This window comes from Myotis nattereri, assembly GCF_964212035.1.
Source record: "Myotis nattereri genome assembly, chromosome: 6".
Classification (NCBI taxonomy): domain Eukaryota; kingdom Metazoa; phylum Chordata; class Mammalia; order Chiroptera; family Vespertilionidae; genus Myotis; species Myotis nattereri.
Window position 1 is genome coordinate 79780739 of NC_138081.1, and position 17318 is coordinate 79798056.

At 36.9% G+C, this 17318-nt stretch overlaps 1 protein-coding gene across 3 annotated transcripts in view; it reads left to right on the forward strand.

The window, feature by feature from the left end:
* Positions 1 to 17318, forward strand: part of EPB41L2 (erythrocyte membrane protein band 4.1 like 2) — a 188022-nt gene that overhangs the window by 76893 nt on the left and 93811 nt on the right. For all 3 annotated transcript variants that reach the window (XM_081094579.1, XM_081094580.1, XM_081094581.1), the window contains exons 2-3: positions 11333 to 11817; positions 12516 to 12731. In XM_081094579.1, coding sequence (XP_080950705.1) covers positions 11347 to 11817; positions 12516 to 12731 — 687 coding nt within the window. In that variant the 5' untranslated portion in view covers positions 11333 to 11346. The remainder of the gene's footprint in view (positions 1 to 11332; positions 11818 to 12515; positions 12732 to 17318) is intronic.

Genomic DNA, 17318 nt, shown 5'->3' on the forward strand with positions numbered 1-17318 from the left:
AAAGTATATTTTTGGAATTAAAAAAACTTACTTTTTTAAAAAGACTGCTGTAAATGAATGTGAACCTATAATACTCACTAATGGACATCGGAACTGCTTGATAGGAGAGCAATATGGCCGCATCTTGAAGTTGTGAAAATGCATGCCTGGATACAAAGTCCGATTGTTTTGGTCATGATTGTTTAATATAAATATATTCATTGGGGGAAAAAACATCAACAACCAGTACTTAAACTGTGGAAATGTAAACTGAGTGGGGGTGATTATTGTATAATCAGAGAAGATTAGTTGTTTCTCAAATTTCTCCGACCTGAATTTTAAAATTAATGTGTTTTCCTTTGGTTACTTTACATTTACTTTGTTGCCATATGTATTTATATTCATATGATAGATGGATGTATGATTACCTTTTGTGTCAGTCATTTCTTAATGTAGGGTTGACAATAAAGCAGATATATCAGCTTTGTAACTATGTGATAGAACCTGTAAGTCTTATTAAAACAAGCCTTCATTTTAAAATACAATATGAAATGAATGAATAAGCAAATTCTTTTACAAATGAATCAAAATCAATATTTCATTTTTATGTATTGAAAACTGGACTATGTATTTCCAGAGTTTTTCTATGTCTGGAAATGTATACATTGGCTTATAGTAGTTTATAAATAAAGATGATTAGGTCAGATATTGTGTACATACATTTTTGGTGTCTATTTGTAGGGTAGCATAAAATGACAAAAATAAGAACACAGTTGAAGGAGGAGACCGAAAGCAAAGTAAAAATTATGACCACAAAAACAGAAAAAATTCCCAGCAATAATAGAAAAATTATCATACAATTACAGTTGTGTCATAGAAACTATCCTTTATGTGAGCTTTCTTCATTTAGTGGGTAAAGCAGGCAGCAGGAAAATGACTTTTTCTTTGACCCGTGTGAATTTTCTAGCAGAGGAATGAAGTAACTTGGAACCAAGCTGAGCTTTTTCACGGAGCATGCCCTTCTCCAGCAGGGTCTGGCCTGGGTGGGGCAGGTCTTGCTCATTAAGCTTTTGCAGACTGGATTTCCATCAGCTTTCCACAGTCTTCTAATGACAGGGAACAGCAAACAACGGGCTCAATGTGCTTAAAAGCTGCGTATGTATTTCAAGGGGGAGATTTTTAAGAAATTTCTGTTGTAGCAGTTAGGTTTTATTATGTATGCTTGATTGTTTTGCTTTTGGAGGAAGCTTGCTTTTGAGAGTGTCAGTATTCAGGGCACTGTATATTTGGAAATGCTAACATATAGAGTAGATGGAATCTGGGTAAGTACACTGTGTAGAAAAGGGAATATGTTCAGTTATATTTGAACTAAGCCCTATGAAAAAATACTTGTGTGTGTGTGTGGTTAGAGTTTAGTTTTAGACCACTTGTTTGCATTTTTCTAGGAAAATATTCAAAGTTCTTTCAAGTTATCTTTAACATAATTATCTTTTTAGGTTTGCCCTATGAGAATAATGAAAGTAGTTCATTGCATTATTTTATATACTTGTCCTGCTATTTTATGGATTGATTTATTCAGTAGTGCAATATGAAAGTTAATTATTTCTAAATTACATTGAGGGCCATGTAAGGTTAATAGTGTTCAGTTATTTTTAACATGTTAAAGGAGGACAGATTTGAATTTAATTTTAAGATGCTTCATTTTCAGGATAAGTTGATGGGTTGAAAGAAGTACTGTGGCTAGCAGAGATTTGAATTCACATTTTTTAGAATGTGCAAATTAGTGGCCATTAACAGTTATCAAAAATTATATATCATTTTACTGTTGTTACTATCTAAGTGTGATATTGGTTGAACAAGTTCTTTTACTGAATATTTAATCATTTGTCACATTGAGCAAATTTGAAAACTCAACATGTTGCCCAGATGCTGACATCCAGACTCAGAAAAAATTGTTTTCATGATTTTTCTTGTTATAATCTACCAATCTTTTTTCGAAAAGAACCTTGTTTCAATGCTACTTTCTAACAAAATGAAAAGCAGTACTACTAGGATGGGTGGAGGGTGATCTTGGCAAATTCCATCTTTATTGTTGCCACTGCAGGGAATGCTCTCCTACTACTGAAGTAATAGGGGGTGGGGGTGGGGGGGTGCATATGTGTACTTAGGATGTTTTAAGTTTTCTATTTTGAGGCCCAAGAAAGAATTGTCTCTTTAAATTATTGGCACCGGATGTGGGAATAAATAACTGTAAAGGTGATGCTGATGATTTGGACAGCCAGTCATGAGCCCCTTCCTCCCCCCCCCCCCCGCCCCTTTCTCCTTGGTAATATTCCTGTACACATTATGTAGTGTATTGATGACGTGTAGTTTAACATCATAGCTGGATCATGTAGCAAGCTGGAAAGGGAAATGTTAAGCATTGACATTGAGTTTGCATGAATGTTTTGGTGGACTTTAAGGTTGAATGCCTGGCATATTCTCTAGCAGGATCCTCTACCAAATCATGTTTACAAGTATTTGAATTTTGAGACTCTTACCTCCAAAGAAAGAAATATATTTACTAGTTGAAATAAAAACTTTTGAGCTAAACTAATGCTCAGAGTAGAAATTAAAAAAAAAAAAGGTTTTAAGCATTCCAAATGGCATGTCTATAATTCCATTGTAGTTACAGCTTTTCCCACGTGGGGAAAGTTGCTTTTATCATGCCAGGCGTGGAGGTCCATATGCTAACAGTCTACAAGGCACCTTCTGCTGACCTACCAGAGGACTAGCGTCAACATTTGGATCTGCTTACCTAAGCCAGAAAAATCATTCAGTTTATAGTCTCATTTTACTCTTTGGTAGTGCTGTAAATATTTAGAATGGCAGAAGATCTGACGGCCAAAATTTACCAAGTGAATTATATTTTTTGACAAGGTTTAGCTATTTATGCCTGTCAACTGCACAGTTCCAAAGCTTACGGAGAGGAGGATTTCAAAGTGTGAGATCAGTGTAGGCTCTAGCTTGGTTGGCCTTGTCATACTGTGGGGAGCTGATTGACTTTGACAAGCTTTTGTCTTATGACCTATTAAAATGCAGCGTCTGCAGCTTGTGCATTTAACCTCGGTGGATTTGTCGTTGGCTTTTTTGGGAAAGGCCTCCTGAACTGCTGTTATTTTTTAGCTAACGAATTTAGAGTTTGATTCACACATGAATTTTAGACTGGTTGTAGATTATCACTTGATACCAAATGGGTTTTACAATGGGCTGGGTGAGGATCCTATGCAGAAGGTAGCTGTGGGATAAGCTCAGAGAAAGTATGCTCCCTAGTATCTGTTATGACTGTGAGAGATTGTTGGTGTTGGCTTTACTTTGTTTTGAGCCTGGTTATGATGTCACTGGAAGAAATTGCACAGTGTATTTTTCTTTTGTATAGAACATTATATGGTGGTAGTCCAAATAAATGTTCCCAGAACTAGGAACATCACAAGTTTATCGAGAAGCCACCGGATGCACAATACTGCACTGGGAACATGTAGTTACTCATCTGCACAAAATTTCACTCTCTTCATGGGAGCATAGGAACTGATGTGACCAGGGAGAAGGTGTGAACAGGAAACATGACATCCTTGTGTTTGTCAGGCCAATTTCGTTCCTGCCTTTGGCTATAAGTGAGGATGAAGCTGCCGACAGATTTAGAATGTTTATTTGTGACTAGCTTAGAAATTTAATGTGTCTTCTCATTGTGTTTTACTCTCAAAGTCAAGATTTTCCTCAACTTTCAGAGAAATCTAGTTCTAAGTGCCCTGTTCTCACTTCTCCAGCAGAAAATAGTAATGATCTTTTTGGCCTAGCTGCATAATGTACTAGTATTATTGTTAGAAAAAGACACCTTTTTTCTTCTTCTTCTTCTTCTTTTTTTTTTTTTTTTTTTTTTTAATCTCCACACCTAGGTCAAATGTTTAAAAAACTAGCAAGGCTTTCTTAGAAACTCTGTTGTTTTTTTAAAAAAATGAAGAATTGATATACTTTAAGGAAGATTTTTGGCTGCTCTAAAAGTGTAAATTTTGAACTTCAGGAGAGCAGCGTGCATAGGATAAGGGGTGGGTTTGTGAAGTATGTGTGACGGAATTTATGGCAGTTGTGGCATTTGGGTTGTCTCCAAGAAAGCAGACCTAACCAGCTGGGTTCACTTAATGCATTAGATATCTTAATGAATAAATATTGTTTTCCTAATGAAGTATTTAAGTGCTTCAGTTTGTACAAACTTATGAGTGAAAACTTTTTCTCCCCTATCTGCACCTCTAGACCTCATCTACCCAGTGCCACCCACCATTTCCCATAATCACTGTTGTTGGTCATCTGGGTCCTTTTCTAATTTCTTATGCGTTTGCAGGCAGATATGTGCATTCACATACTTCTCAGGCACATTGCTTTCAACCCATAAGATAGCTATATGCTATCTGAATCTTGTTTTTTGTACTTAATAGTGTAACGTGGAGATAATTCTGTAACTGGGATGGAAACCTTCCTCACTTTTTTCTTTATAGCTACGGAATATTATATTTTCCTTTACAAAGTTACAGTGAATCATCTGTACATAATTACTTTACATATGTGCAAATGTATCTGTAGGATACGTTCCCATAAGCAGGATTACTGGTTTAGTGTGTACACATTTGGAATTTTGGCTGTTGGCAAATTGATTTCCATTGGTACCAATTTACTCCTCTACCCACAATTATATGAGAATGCCTTGTTCCTTCCCATAGCCATGCTCAATACTGACGTGATTAAGGTTTTGGACTTTTCCACTCTTTACTTTTAGCTTGTATTTCTTTTACTATGAGTGTGGTGAGCATCTTTTTATATGTTTATGTATCCTTTGTATTTGTTTTTCTGTTAACTCTTTAACAGAACTCTTTCTGTTGTCCTTTAACCACTCCCCCCCCCCCCCCCCCCCATTGAGGGAATAGTCATCCTAGCCAATTTAAAAATGAAATTTATTTTGAATGTTTAATGTTAAGGAAATGCATAACCAGCACTATTTTATTTGGCTTTTTACTTGATATCAGCTGAGAAGTAAATACAATTGAGAATGAGAATTAAGTGCTCTTTAAAAAGCTTGATGCCTGTTTGTGTTACATGAGTGTTTAACCAACGTTTCCCATGAAGGACCATTATGTGCCTTCCTGAAGAGATGACAATGGTAGTTGTTAAGAAAACTGTCGGCTTTTCAAACTAGTAGTAATTTCTGAATATAAGTTACCAAAATTTGTGTATTAGTGATAAGTTGTTTGAATTTATATTAATGCTAATCTTGCTACATCTGTCGCCTATTATACTGAGAGCCAGATTCTTTCCTCTATATCACTGATGTCAGGTACATATGCAATGAAACTACTCAGGAAATATTTCTTTTGAAAGAAGGGGCTAAGATACTGTGACTATCCTCATCCTGAAGGTCAGTGGAATTTATTGGGGGCTCAGAACAGGTTATTAATGATTCTGAAGCCACAAATGCTAGTAATAGTTTTTTGGTTTTTTTTAAACAAATGATGAACTGTCAGGAATTATGCTAGGTGCTGATTATAAAATACTGAAGTTTTTTGGGAATGGTGGTAGTACTATATAAGCTCTCTGGAGCTGGACAGCCTGCGTTCAAATCCTGGCTCTTCCATTTCCTGATTGTGTAGCTTTGTGCAAGTTTTAATTCTTTTTTAACCTTCTTTACCTATAATATGGGAATAATTTTAGTTCCAACCCCAAAGGGTCATGAAGATGCAAGGAATGCAGAGTCTCTAGAACAGTGCTGATACTATCATTATTTACTGTTGTTATGTTATTTATTTACTAAGTGGGTTGTGCATAATATTACTGTTAAAATTTTTAGTGAAAAACAGACATAGTTCATTTCCCCCCAGAATCCCTACTTGATGACGGGGTAGCCCACCATTTATTATGAATTTATTATTGCCAGGCACTTTATGTATAACATCTGATTTCATTCTTAGAGCCACCAGTGAATATGTATTATATCCTTGTTTTGCTTACGAGGAAACTGAAACTCAACGAGACTGAATAACTTGTTTTTAGTTACATGGCTAGTGAGAGACAGACCTGGAATTCTAGTCCTGGTGTTTGGTTCCTAGACTTGATCTACAAGCCTTCATGTTATTTAATCCAAAGGTTAGTTAGCTTCACACAAAGAGCTCTGGCCATTACAAAATGTGGGTCCTCATCTGAGAGAAGGAATTGGAGCAAAAGCACTTTGTCAGTATTCCTTACCACACAATTCAGTGTATGTGATTGATGAAGAGCTGCAGGGTTCGGGATATCTCTGTCACCTTGGTTAGTGTGTGCTGTTGGGAGTGCCCAGTATGAGGAGGTTTATGTGCATTTTGATTGAAAATAATGATGTCCAATATTGGGATCCCTAATGATTCGTGGATGGCCTCTGGTGATTCAGCTCTCACTTCAGGAAAGAGTGTTTTTGGGATGACCTCATTACTTGTGGATACTTTGCCTGGCACAGATCTCTTTCTTGACCTAATTCTGAATGGGAGCAGCAGGGGCTTGCTTTAGCACATAAGATTGTTAGCACTACTGGAATTGGACATTTTTGAAAATTATGCTGTGATTTTCAGACATGCCCCCTTCTCTTACACAGGGAATCTTACACTTTGATGAACTCTAAGATTTTTTTGTTTCATTCTTATATATTGTTAGAATAAAGACTTAATGGTTTATCTCACTAGTATTAACTCAGATAATAGGTTTTTAAAAAATGAGCATCTGGAAAAAATTAGACATTTTGACAACCACGGCTCTTAGGTATGAGGGCCATAAAATACAGTGAGGAGTAATAATTACCTGAGCTGGTTCTAAGTGTACTACCAGTTTCTTAGGGCTTATTTTCTACTGCTTGCCTCCTAATATAATATGCAGAGGCCAATAGTAACTACAAGTAACTGAAACCCCTGACTCAGTTGTTTGAGCCATAGGGGAGTATATTGTCTCACATAACAGGAAGTTCAAACATCCTGGCCATGTGCATGCAGCATACTGAGGGCTCAACTCCTCTCCTCTGATTCTCTTGCCAGTGCCCTCTTCTTTGGGTCTTTTTCCTCAGGCTTTCTCCTCCCGGGATTATCAAGGTGGCAGCAGCATTTCTTGCAGTCATATAAATAATGCTTCGAGGCGGAAGAAGGGCCTTCTCTTCCCTGTGTCCCCTTTAAGAGGGAGGAATCTTTTCCCAGAAGCTTACAACAGACTTTTTGCATGTCTTCTTAGAATGGGGAGAGGGACTACCATGATTCCCTAGACCAGCTTCCATCGACACCCATGTGGAAGAGAGGAAAGCTGAACAAAATTTGGGTTCTGTTAAAAAGGAGAAAGGATGGAGGATATACATGCTCTGAATGTAACCTGATCCTGCCTAGACTTGAACTAGCAAAGGCCTACCCTTCATATCTTTTGTATGTGTGGTTTTAATTTAAAGCAGATGCTAGCTTGTATCTTTTTTTTTTTTAGCTTGTATCTTTATAGAAATATTTCTTCTCTCATAGATGTCCTTTATCTCTTTTAAGAAAACAAACAAGTGATATAATTTATTATGAAGGTAACTAGGGTAGGCAACATTGGATTATTTAAAAACGAATTCTTGTTTATTTTCATCATATAGATAATATAAACCAATAAATAGTCTCTTTGGAATGTATTTGTACTTACTTGAATAGGGGATATAGTATTTTCTAGCCCGTCTGACACTTAAGATAAACAAACATACTACTAGGGAGGAATTACTTGCAGTCTGCTCTAAGTCAGTCTGTTTTTGTTATTTCTTTTTCCTCTTTCCTCCCTTTCCTCCTCCTCCTTGTCACTCCTCTCCTCTTTTTACATGCTGGCTATACAGTATTTGAAAAGCCTCACTCTTATTACTAGTATGTTCCAAGTAGAGTTAGGTGGCTGCTGAATCATTCCTATATTTCATTCACTGTATTTGTTTTTCTACATTTAATGCTGTAAGGGAAGTTAGTAGGATATTAAAAAGACCGTCTGTTAGACTACAGGACATTTGGGGAGATGAACATAAGCAAGGGATTGTGGGTGTTAGCAGGTTGCTCTACATATCCTTTGCCACAATAATAGATGAAAATGACCAAACTGGAACTGTGCACACCTTGCCAATGTTATTTAGGTTTCTTATTTCTTGCACAGTTTTGTTTATGTCTTTCTCAAAGTTCAGAGGAAAGCTTCTCTCCAACCTCTCACCATTTTTGAGGTTTAGAAAGGCATTCTTTCCCATTTTGTAAATATTTAGTCCCTAAATAATGGGCTGAGCACTATTGGCAGAAATTAAAGATCTCTTATTGCTCGTGATCTCAGCAGAGAATGGGAGCCACTCAGCTAGCGGCAGCACCCACCCTGTTCCCTGTGCAAGAATTTTAACAGGGAGGGTTCAGAGTAGCTGTGGTTCTCTCAAGGTCTTAAGGAAACATCTGGATCCAATAATTAGCATGAACCCACTTGCTTGAAGTTCTTTGTATGAGTGTCTAGAGTTGTGTAACTGCTTCGTTTTGCTTGGTGTGGTACTCTGATAAAGGGCCAGTGTTTTCAGGAGGATAATGTTATAGAGTAGGAATGTTAGGTTAGTGCAGTGATGGCGAACCTTTTGAGCTCGGCGTGTCAGCATTTTGAAAAACCCTAACTTAACTCTGGTGCCGTGTCACAGATAGGAATTTTTTGATATTTGCAACCATAGTAAAACAAAGACTTATATTTTTGATATTTATTTTATATATTTAAATGCCATTTAACGAAGAAAAATCAACCAAAAAATGAGTTTGCGTGTCACCTCTGACACGCGTGTCATAGGTCCTCCACCACTGGGTTAGTGGTAGAGACAGCACCTTGGGATTTACTTTCCTTTTTAAACACTAGAAAAAGAATGGTTTCACATAACAAGCCTCTTTACCTAACCAGTGCTGATCCTCTATTGATGATGGTTTTCTGCTTGGTTGCATGTTAAATGATGCATGCTTTTTCTCATGGAGCTGTTACAATAATTAACACTTTTCATCAATCTAGATGGAGTATGCCAGCATGGTAATTGTGTCAAAACCACATGCTTCTCTAATGGGCTGGCTGTTCACAGCAATGTTCTTTTTGATTAAGGATAAGTAGAAAGGTCTTTAGTTACTATGTTATATAACTTACTAATGATGGATTTTAGGTATTTATAATTAAAGCTTTTGGAATGAGCATTGTTAGAGTTTGGAAAACTATAGTTCTGGTTTTGTCTATGCCCATCTAGCTTTGTGATCTCAAGCAAATCTTCTAGTCTTTCTGAACCTTAGTTTCCTTGTTGATAAGATAAAGTGAGGGTATTAAGGGTATTAGATTAGATCATTTTGCAACACTCACACAGTAAATATTTATCAGGTGCCTCTTATGTGCCAGTCTAGATGCCGGGAACACAGCAGTAAAAAAGAAGAAAGACCCCAGCCCTCTGGGGCTTTCATTTTAGTGGGAGGGGGTGCGGTCCACTGCAGGAGTTAGTGGGTGATGGAGTTTAAAGGCTTATCCATCTTTGAAACTCAGACAGTTACAAGCATGGTAATTATGGTGAATGGATGTGGTATAATCATGTTTTCTTGATGGTGGTAATTTGTTCAAGAAACCATTTTATCAACAAAGAAGTAGTATTTATGTTTTAACTGTGTTAATTTTTTGAAACTATTTTAAGAATGTATTTATTTACATATAATTACATCCATCCTTATTGTTGAGTATTTACAATCCAATTAGCCATTTCCATTGTTGTTGTTTTATCTTGTAACTTCCACTTAGATGGGCAATACTGATCAACTCTGGGGTTCATTCTATTTTTTATTATTACATTTATTGAGGTAACATTGGTTGATAACATTATATAAATTTCAGGTATACAACTTTGCAATTCAATATCTGTTTACTCTATTGTGTCCTCATTTTTTTTAAAATTGTTGGGTTCTTGATATATTCTGGATACTAGACTCTTATCAGTGCTTGACACAAGATGGCAAATAATATTTTAAAAAGCAATTATAATGCTCATACATGCTATAACCTGAATGATTTTTGAAAATGTGCTAAGTGAAAATGACACGTGTTGTGTAATTTCATTTATTTTAAATGTACACAGTAGGCAAATCCATTCAGGCTGAAAGTAGATTAGTGGTTGGTAGGGATGGTGGAGGGGGTAGAATGGAGAGTTACTATGAATGGATACAGGATTTCTTTTTGGGATGATGAAATATTATAGAATTAGATAGTGGTGATGGTTGTACAACCTTATGAATATACTCAACACCATTAATTGTATAATTGAATAGGGCGAATATTATGGTCTGTGAATGATATTTCAATAAAGCTTTAAAAAGTGTATTTTACTTTTATATCTCTTGAAGATAGCTGGGAAATTTCCCATTGCCCCAGGTGCCTGGCCTTTGGACATTTTAATCAGCAGTGAGAGAGCAGAGAACATTCTGTCTCTGCCATTCCTGCCTGTTGGTTTTTGTCAGTGGTGCTGCTATGCTTTAAAAGTCCCTCTTTGCTTGTGTAGACAACCAGCTGCTTTCAGATTTAGTTTCAATTTTGTTTTCATTAGTTGTTACTGGATCAATTATTAGATGCTTTTTTTTTCATGTCTTCATTTGGTTCTGATTAGGGTCTGTAGATATTTTCTTGTAAACATATACACAAAACTATGTTTGCGATTGGGTGGGGTGGAGTTTTGGAGTTTTGGTTATAGTTTGAGTACCTTTCCCAGAAGACTGTCTTTTGCATTGGAAAAGTGATGGTGAATTATGGGATTTAATATTGGAACAAAAAAGTATGCCCATTACAGATATAATTTTCTTGCTATTAAGCACTCAGTATTTAACAGTATTTTTAATACCTAACATTTAGTTATAATGTGTGAAATTTCAGTGAAATGTGTCTTAGTGCTTTCTAACATCAATAATACTTTGTATTATAGAGTAAGGGATACTTAAAAATTGGATTTTAGGGTGAATTATTATTTATAGCTAGATGAAACCAAAGAAAATTAATTACACTCGAGCTCTTGATGATTTTAAGTTCTGTCTGTACAGAATCAGAATTAATTCCATTGTGATGCTTGTTTTGGTTCTTTGATTCTGTTAGAGAATTCTCAAAGTTAGAGTAGCAGTCTCCATTTTTCTCTTATGCTTATGAACCTTCTTTTTCTATGGGGTTTTATCCCCATATTTTTGCCATTCCCCTTCCCATCCTTTTTTATCCTGTCTCTTGTCTCTAAACTAGGAGAGGTTGTAAAAGACCTTTTTGTGATTGTTTTTGTTTATAGCATAAGCTGTGACCATGACTACTGAAGTTGGCTCCGCGTCTGAAGTGAAGAAGGAATCTGACCAGTTAGGAGCAGATGCAACCAAGGAGAAACCTAAAGAAGCAGCAGAAAATCAGCAGAATCAGTCATCTGATCTAGAGGAGGAAAAGGATTCCCAATCATCTCCTTCAGCTAAAAGCCAAAGTAGTACACAGCGCCAGAAGAGGCAGAAGGATCCATCTGAGAGTAGGGGCATTTCTCGATTCATACCCCCGTGGCTTAAGAAACAAAAGTCCTATAACTTAGTAGTGGCCAAAGATGGAGGAGATAAGAAAGAGCCTACCCAAGCTGTTGTGGAAGAGCAGGTTTTAGATAAAGAGGAATCTCTTCCTGAAGAAGAAAGGCAGGCCAAGGGTGATGCTGAGGAAGCAGCTCAGAGGAAACAACAGGTCATTAAAGTTGATATTGAGGAAGAGAAACCTTCAGTGAGCAGTCCTGAGACACAGGTATGTTTGAGAAGCGATGGTGTGGAATGATAGCTTGATGGTATAGCCACATAACAAAAAGGGTTTGTTTGCTTTGAATCATTTATGGATCTCTTGTATTAAGATGCTGTTTTGACTTACTATATCTGGAATATGAGTCTTGGAGTGGTTTACCACAGCCTTCTCCTATTATTCCTTTTCAAAATTTCCAAAATAACAAAGAGAAAAAAAATACTATATATGCACACCATAAAAAAGTTTCTGTTTCTCTTAAGGTTCAACATGCTCTGAGAATCCTGTCACCTCTCCTTTTAAATTATATGTACTATTATACCTCCTTGATTTGATTTAAGTGTCCAGCAAGTAGGAAGAAATAGATTTCTGTGTGTATGCATTTTGGTTGTGTAATGAAGCCTAGGTTTGCCATGGTGTGAGATTATAATTGGAAATTCTATTATTAAAATATTTAAATTGCAGTTGCCAGGATATAGTTTATTTTACTAATTTAATGCTCAAATGGTCAATTTGGCAAAACTTGGCAGTGGACTGGGGGAAAGAGGATGTGGAGAAGTATTTTTTTCTAGCAAACATTTGAAGTCTTTTTAAATCTTATACAGTACTTGTAACAATCACCATTCTTACTAGGATTTTCCTTTTAATGTGTTGTTTTCTGCAAATTGGTCAACTTTAGTATAAACTTCATTTTTTTTCATCATCAGCCTGCTGAAGAAGTAAGGAAGGAGGAGAGAGAGGAGGAGAAGGTAAAGGAAATACAGGAAGACAAATCAGAGGAAGCAGCAAAAAGGGAGACAAAGGAAGTGCAGACCAATGAGCTAAATGCAGAAAAGGCTGTTCAAAAAGCCACCAAGAAGACCAAAAGTGTCCAGTGTAAAGTGACCCTCCTGGATGGCACCGAGTACAGCTGTGACCTAGAGGTGAGTCAGGGCACTGACGGGAGAGCTCTCCTGATGTGTGGAATGCAAGCAGAAGTGCATTCTGCCCTCATTTGTGGCATGGCACAATTTTTGTGTTCTTGTAAATTAGATGGTCACAATTTTGCATTACAAAAAAACAAGAAAATATAGAAGAGGGTCATCATTTCTGTTACAAACAATAATTCCGGACCCTTAAGGATACATAGGGCTGTTGATCTCCTGGTCTGCACTCGTCATGTATAGGGTGTCCAAAATTCACACAAGAAGTAATTTTGATAGAAAACACAGGTTTATAATTAAAAGTTGTAAATTTTTTATTGATTCATAAAGTATGCAATATAGGGTTATGTATGGAATAGCACATCGGGTAAATGGCCTCCACAGCTTTGCTGGCACATATGCAAAGCCGTGGTCTTCATTGGTCTTCATTGTCCCTGCTCCTGGTACTTGGTACTTGGTAATGCTTATCAAAGTGAAGGGATTGAAATCAAATGGCAACAGATATTAGAATCTGATTCAATAAACTAAGTAAAATTAGGCTTTTATTTATTTTTTGTTGTTGTTAATGCTCACGCAAAATTCAAATCTTGCGTGAATTTTGGAACACCCTATATATTGTCTGGTGACTGTTCTGAATGGGCCTTAAATAGTTTGAATGTTACCTCTGTAGAAATGATAGCACTAGGTTGACATTTTAGAGTCATGAAATTTCAGCACTTTAACCCCAGGTGTTTTTGTCCTGAGACAGATAATGATTTAACATCTAGCTCCTTTATTTAGTTTTAATTAAAAAACACTCATGATTTTCAAAGCATGTAATTCATTAGCTCTGATGCTGATTGACATCAATGTAATTTTTAAGAAGTATCTAGCACCTTATAATTTTATGTTAATCAAAAGAGTTTTTGCTTTTCATAGCTAAATCACTTTATTTACATGACATATACTAATAACTGATGTTTACTGAAGAACTGTGTGAAGAGCTTTGAATAGATTATCTCATAATATTTATAAGAATCTATCTGAGGTAGGTATTATTATGGATATTGCCAATGTTACAGTAGGAGAATATAGGCTTATAGAGGTTAAATAATTTGCCAAAAGTTTCATAGCTAGTCAGTGGTGGAGCCTGGATTCTAGCCCCAGCAGTTTGATTCTGGAGGTCATGAACCTGGCCACTGAACTACTAAGATGAATGAAATGACTCATGGTCCTTGCTTTTATCTTTGTATTAGTTTTCTAGAACTTTGTTTTTAACTCATTTAGTGATAATTATTCTATTTCAGTTGTTTCAAGAAAAGGAGTTGCAAAAAGAATTAATAATCTTTAAATCTCAGAGAGAAGGAGAGGAAGAGGAGAGAGGGAATGATGTTGTATGCCTCAGCAGTAGAAGTAGGGAATAATAAGGAAAACAATAGAATGGTGTTCTAAATTTAACTCTAATACGTGACCACATGTCTCTTGTTTTTTCCTACCTATCCTAGAAGTTAGGGAGTCTAGATTTTGGGAACCAATTTGATAACTTGTTATGTGACCTTCGGTCATTTACTCAACCTCTCTGTGCCAAACTGAGGCCAGAAATTGACTTCATCTATTGAATGTAGAATTACTTAGATAATCCAGAAGACCCCTGTCATCTCTGAAGTTCTTTTTAATCACCAAAACTCAAGACTTATGGTTTAAATCTATTTTTAAAAAATCATGATATATTTAAAAGTATAAAAATATAGAAATAATAGAAGAGACAGTTGCATATTAACCAGAAATAAAACATTGAAGACATTGCTAAAGTCCCATTCCCATATCTCCTCTCATTCTCCCTGTGTCTTTTCATGATGTGTAAATCTACTTTATTCTTTTAACTGATGTATAGTATTCCTTTGAATCACCAAACCAGTTTATCCATTTCTCTGCTGAGGCATAATTTCTTCATATTGTATAACCATCAATACTTTAGTAAACATTATCTTACATGCTTCCTTGTTTATTGTGCAAGAGTTTCTTCAGGGTAGGCACCTAGCAATGGAATTGCTAGGTTGATAAGTTCTGTTTCTTCAGTTTTTCCATATATTGCCAAACTGATCTCCGAAGGGGTTGTGGCGATTCAAATTCCAATCAGCAACACTACTGTTTTTTCCACGTTGTCATCAGTACTTCATGTATCAGACATTAATTTTGACCAATCATATAGGTGTAAAATATGGTCTGAATATTTCAATTTGCATTTATTTTATTACTGTCAACTTTCACTAGGTTATGCTGCAGGAACAACCTCCAAATCTTCTGGACTTATAATAACAATATCTTATTCCTTGCTCATGTTACATGGCCTTGGTGGGTTGGCTTTGGCTCTGCTCTGTGCCCTCTCTGCTTTTGGACCAAGATTCAAATTGCACCCTCTACCTTAGACATACTGCTCTCACAATAGAGGAAAAAGAAAATCACAGCAGAACCACATTAACTCTTTTGCTTGGAAGTGGTGTAGATCACTTTCACTTAGATCTCATTGGCCAAACAAGTCACATGGGTTAAGACTGATAACAATAGGTAGGCAAGTATGTACTCTTGGATCTCCCCTCTTTTATCATCACATAATATATTTAAAATAAATAAAATAAAATAAAAAGATGCTCGGCTTCATGAGTTGCAAATTATAGTATCGTTTCTATTTTTTTCAATTTATTGCCCTCCCCTGAAGGCCTGGTTGCCCCCACTGTACTCTCCTGCCGGCCTGGTCATCCCTAACTGTCCTCCCCTGCAAGCCTGGTTGCCCCCAACTGCCCTCCACTGCAGGCCCAGTCACCCCTAACTGCCCTCCCTTGCCATTCTGGTCGCCCCTAACTGCCCTCCCCTGCTAGCCTGGTCCCCTCCCAACTGCCCTTCCCTGCAGGCCTGATCACCCACAACTTCCCTCCCTTTCAGGCCTAGTCCCTCCCAACTGCCCTTCCCTGCAGGCCTGATCACCCACAACTACCCTCCCCTGCAGGCCATCTTGTGTCCACATGGGGGCAGCCATCTTGTGTTGGAGTGATGGTCAATTTGCATATTACCTCTTTAATAGGTAAGATTATGCCCAACTTCTTCTTTCCCCATCTTAACACTCCTTTGTTTGAGGTGTGATCTCATTTTGGAATGGTACAAAATAAAACAATTTCTTATCTGTGTGAGTAGTCCCTGTTTGATCCTATCATTCATGGGAAATTAAGTCATTGTGTTAGTGAAAGCACAGTTGAGAAAGTATCCAACGTTAAGAGCAGCAGTGTACTCCTTCTATTCAACATAACTTGAATTGGTTGGGAAAGCACAGGAGTCTTTGTTTTAATGACAGTATTAATTTACAGATAGATTATCTTTTCAGCTAATAAGTGTTTACTTAATATATCATTTGAGAATGAATTTCTGAGGACAGTAGATAAATTTGAAGCGTGTTGAATAAACCTTTTTTTCTACCCAGGACAAATCAAAGTGGAATTTGAGTAGACTGTAGCAATGTGATCCACAAATTTTATGTAGCAACAGTTCACTGGAATTCTAGGCAGTGACTTTTTATCTGATCAACAGCCATAATTCATCTGGGGAATAATAGTTGTTATAACAACACAGACGTTATAAGTTGTGCTCCCTGTTTTGATTAATTTCTCTCTTAACCAATTCTTCCCATTTAAGTTCTCTGATTGCTTGCTTAGTATCATTAGTATGGGTCTGATACTCATCAGACTTGCTATTTCCTCTTCAGGAGCAGAGCCCCAAAGACAGCTGTCACGTGGTTTGAGCGCTCTCACGTTTCCCAGTTCCAGCGCTGACCTTAGACAGATTGGGTGATATGCTGATGCTGCTTATCTGTGGTTCTCTAACTCTGTACCGGAAACTGGCGTCTGAGGACTATTTGGGGAAGTGTGTTGTGGGAAACTGTAGCTATTAATGAACTTGCAAGTACTCAAGGAAGATGAATACAATGTGGGAAATAAATACTTTTACCTTACTTGCTTTGAGAGATTAAATTTGTTTATATCTGTTTAATGTCATTAAAAGTTATGACTATCATGGCTTTTGGATGCCTGTAGTTACTGTTTATTTTTCTTTCTGTATGTTCATGTGTCTAATTTTCAATTAGACCTGTAGATTATAGCATGTCTCTGAAGAGGGCCTGATTGTCTTCATTTTGGGCCACCTACAACAGTAGAGGAAAGCATGGCCTGTGCAGGAAGTCTCGAGGAATTGAAATGGCCTGATTGGTAGGGACCTTAAAGAGTAGGATGGGGTTCCAGAAAGCCTCAAATGCCCAGGTGAGATGATGAAAGCTGATCCATAGAGCAAAAGGGAGCTGGGAGAAATGGACCAGAAGTTGTAAAGACATTGCTATACAAGACCAGGGACAAGAATGCTGTTTAGTTTTTAGAACGTGGTAGATTGCTATGTGGCTACAGTAATTTAAGAGGGACATTTTTATTCATTGCACTGGTTAAGTTGTGTGTCAGTGGTCTTTATAGATATGATTTTATCAGTGTGATTAGAGCATTGGGAAAGTTAGGCGGTTTCCTATTGTTACCTGTCAGTACCTTTGATTAACAAAATGATCCCTTTTAA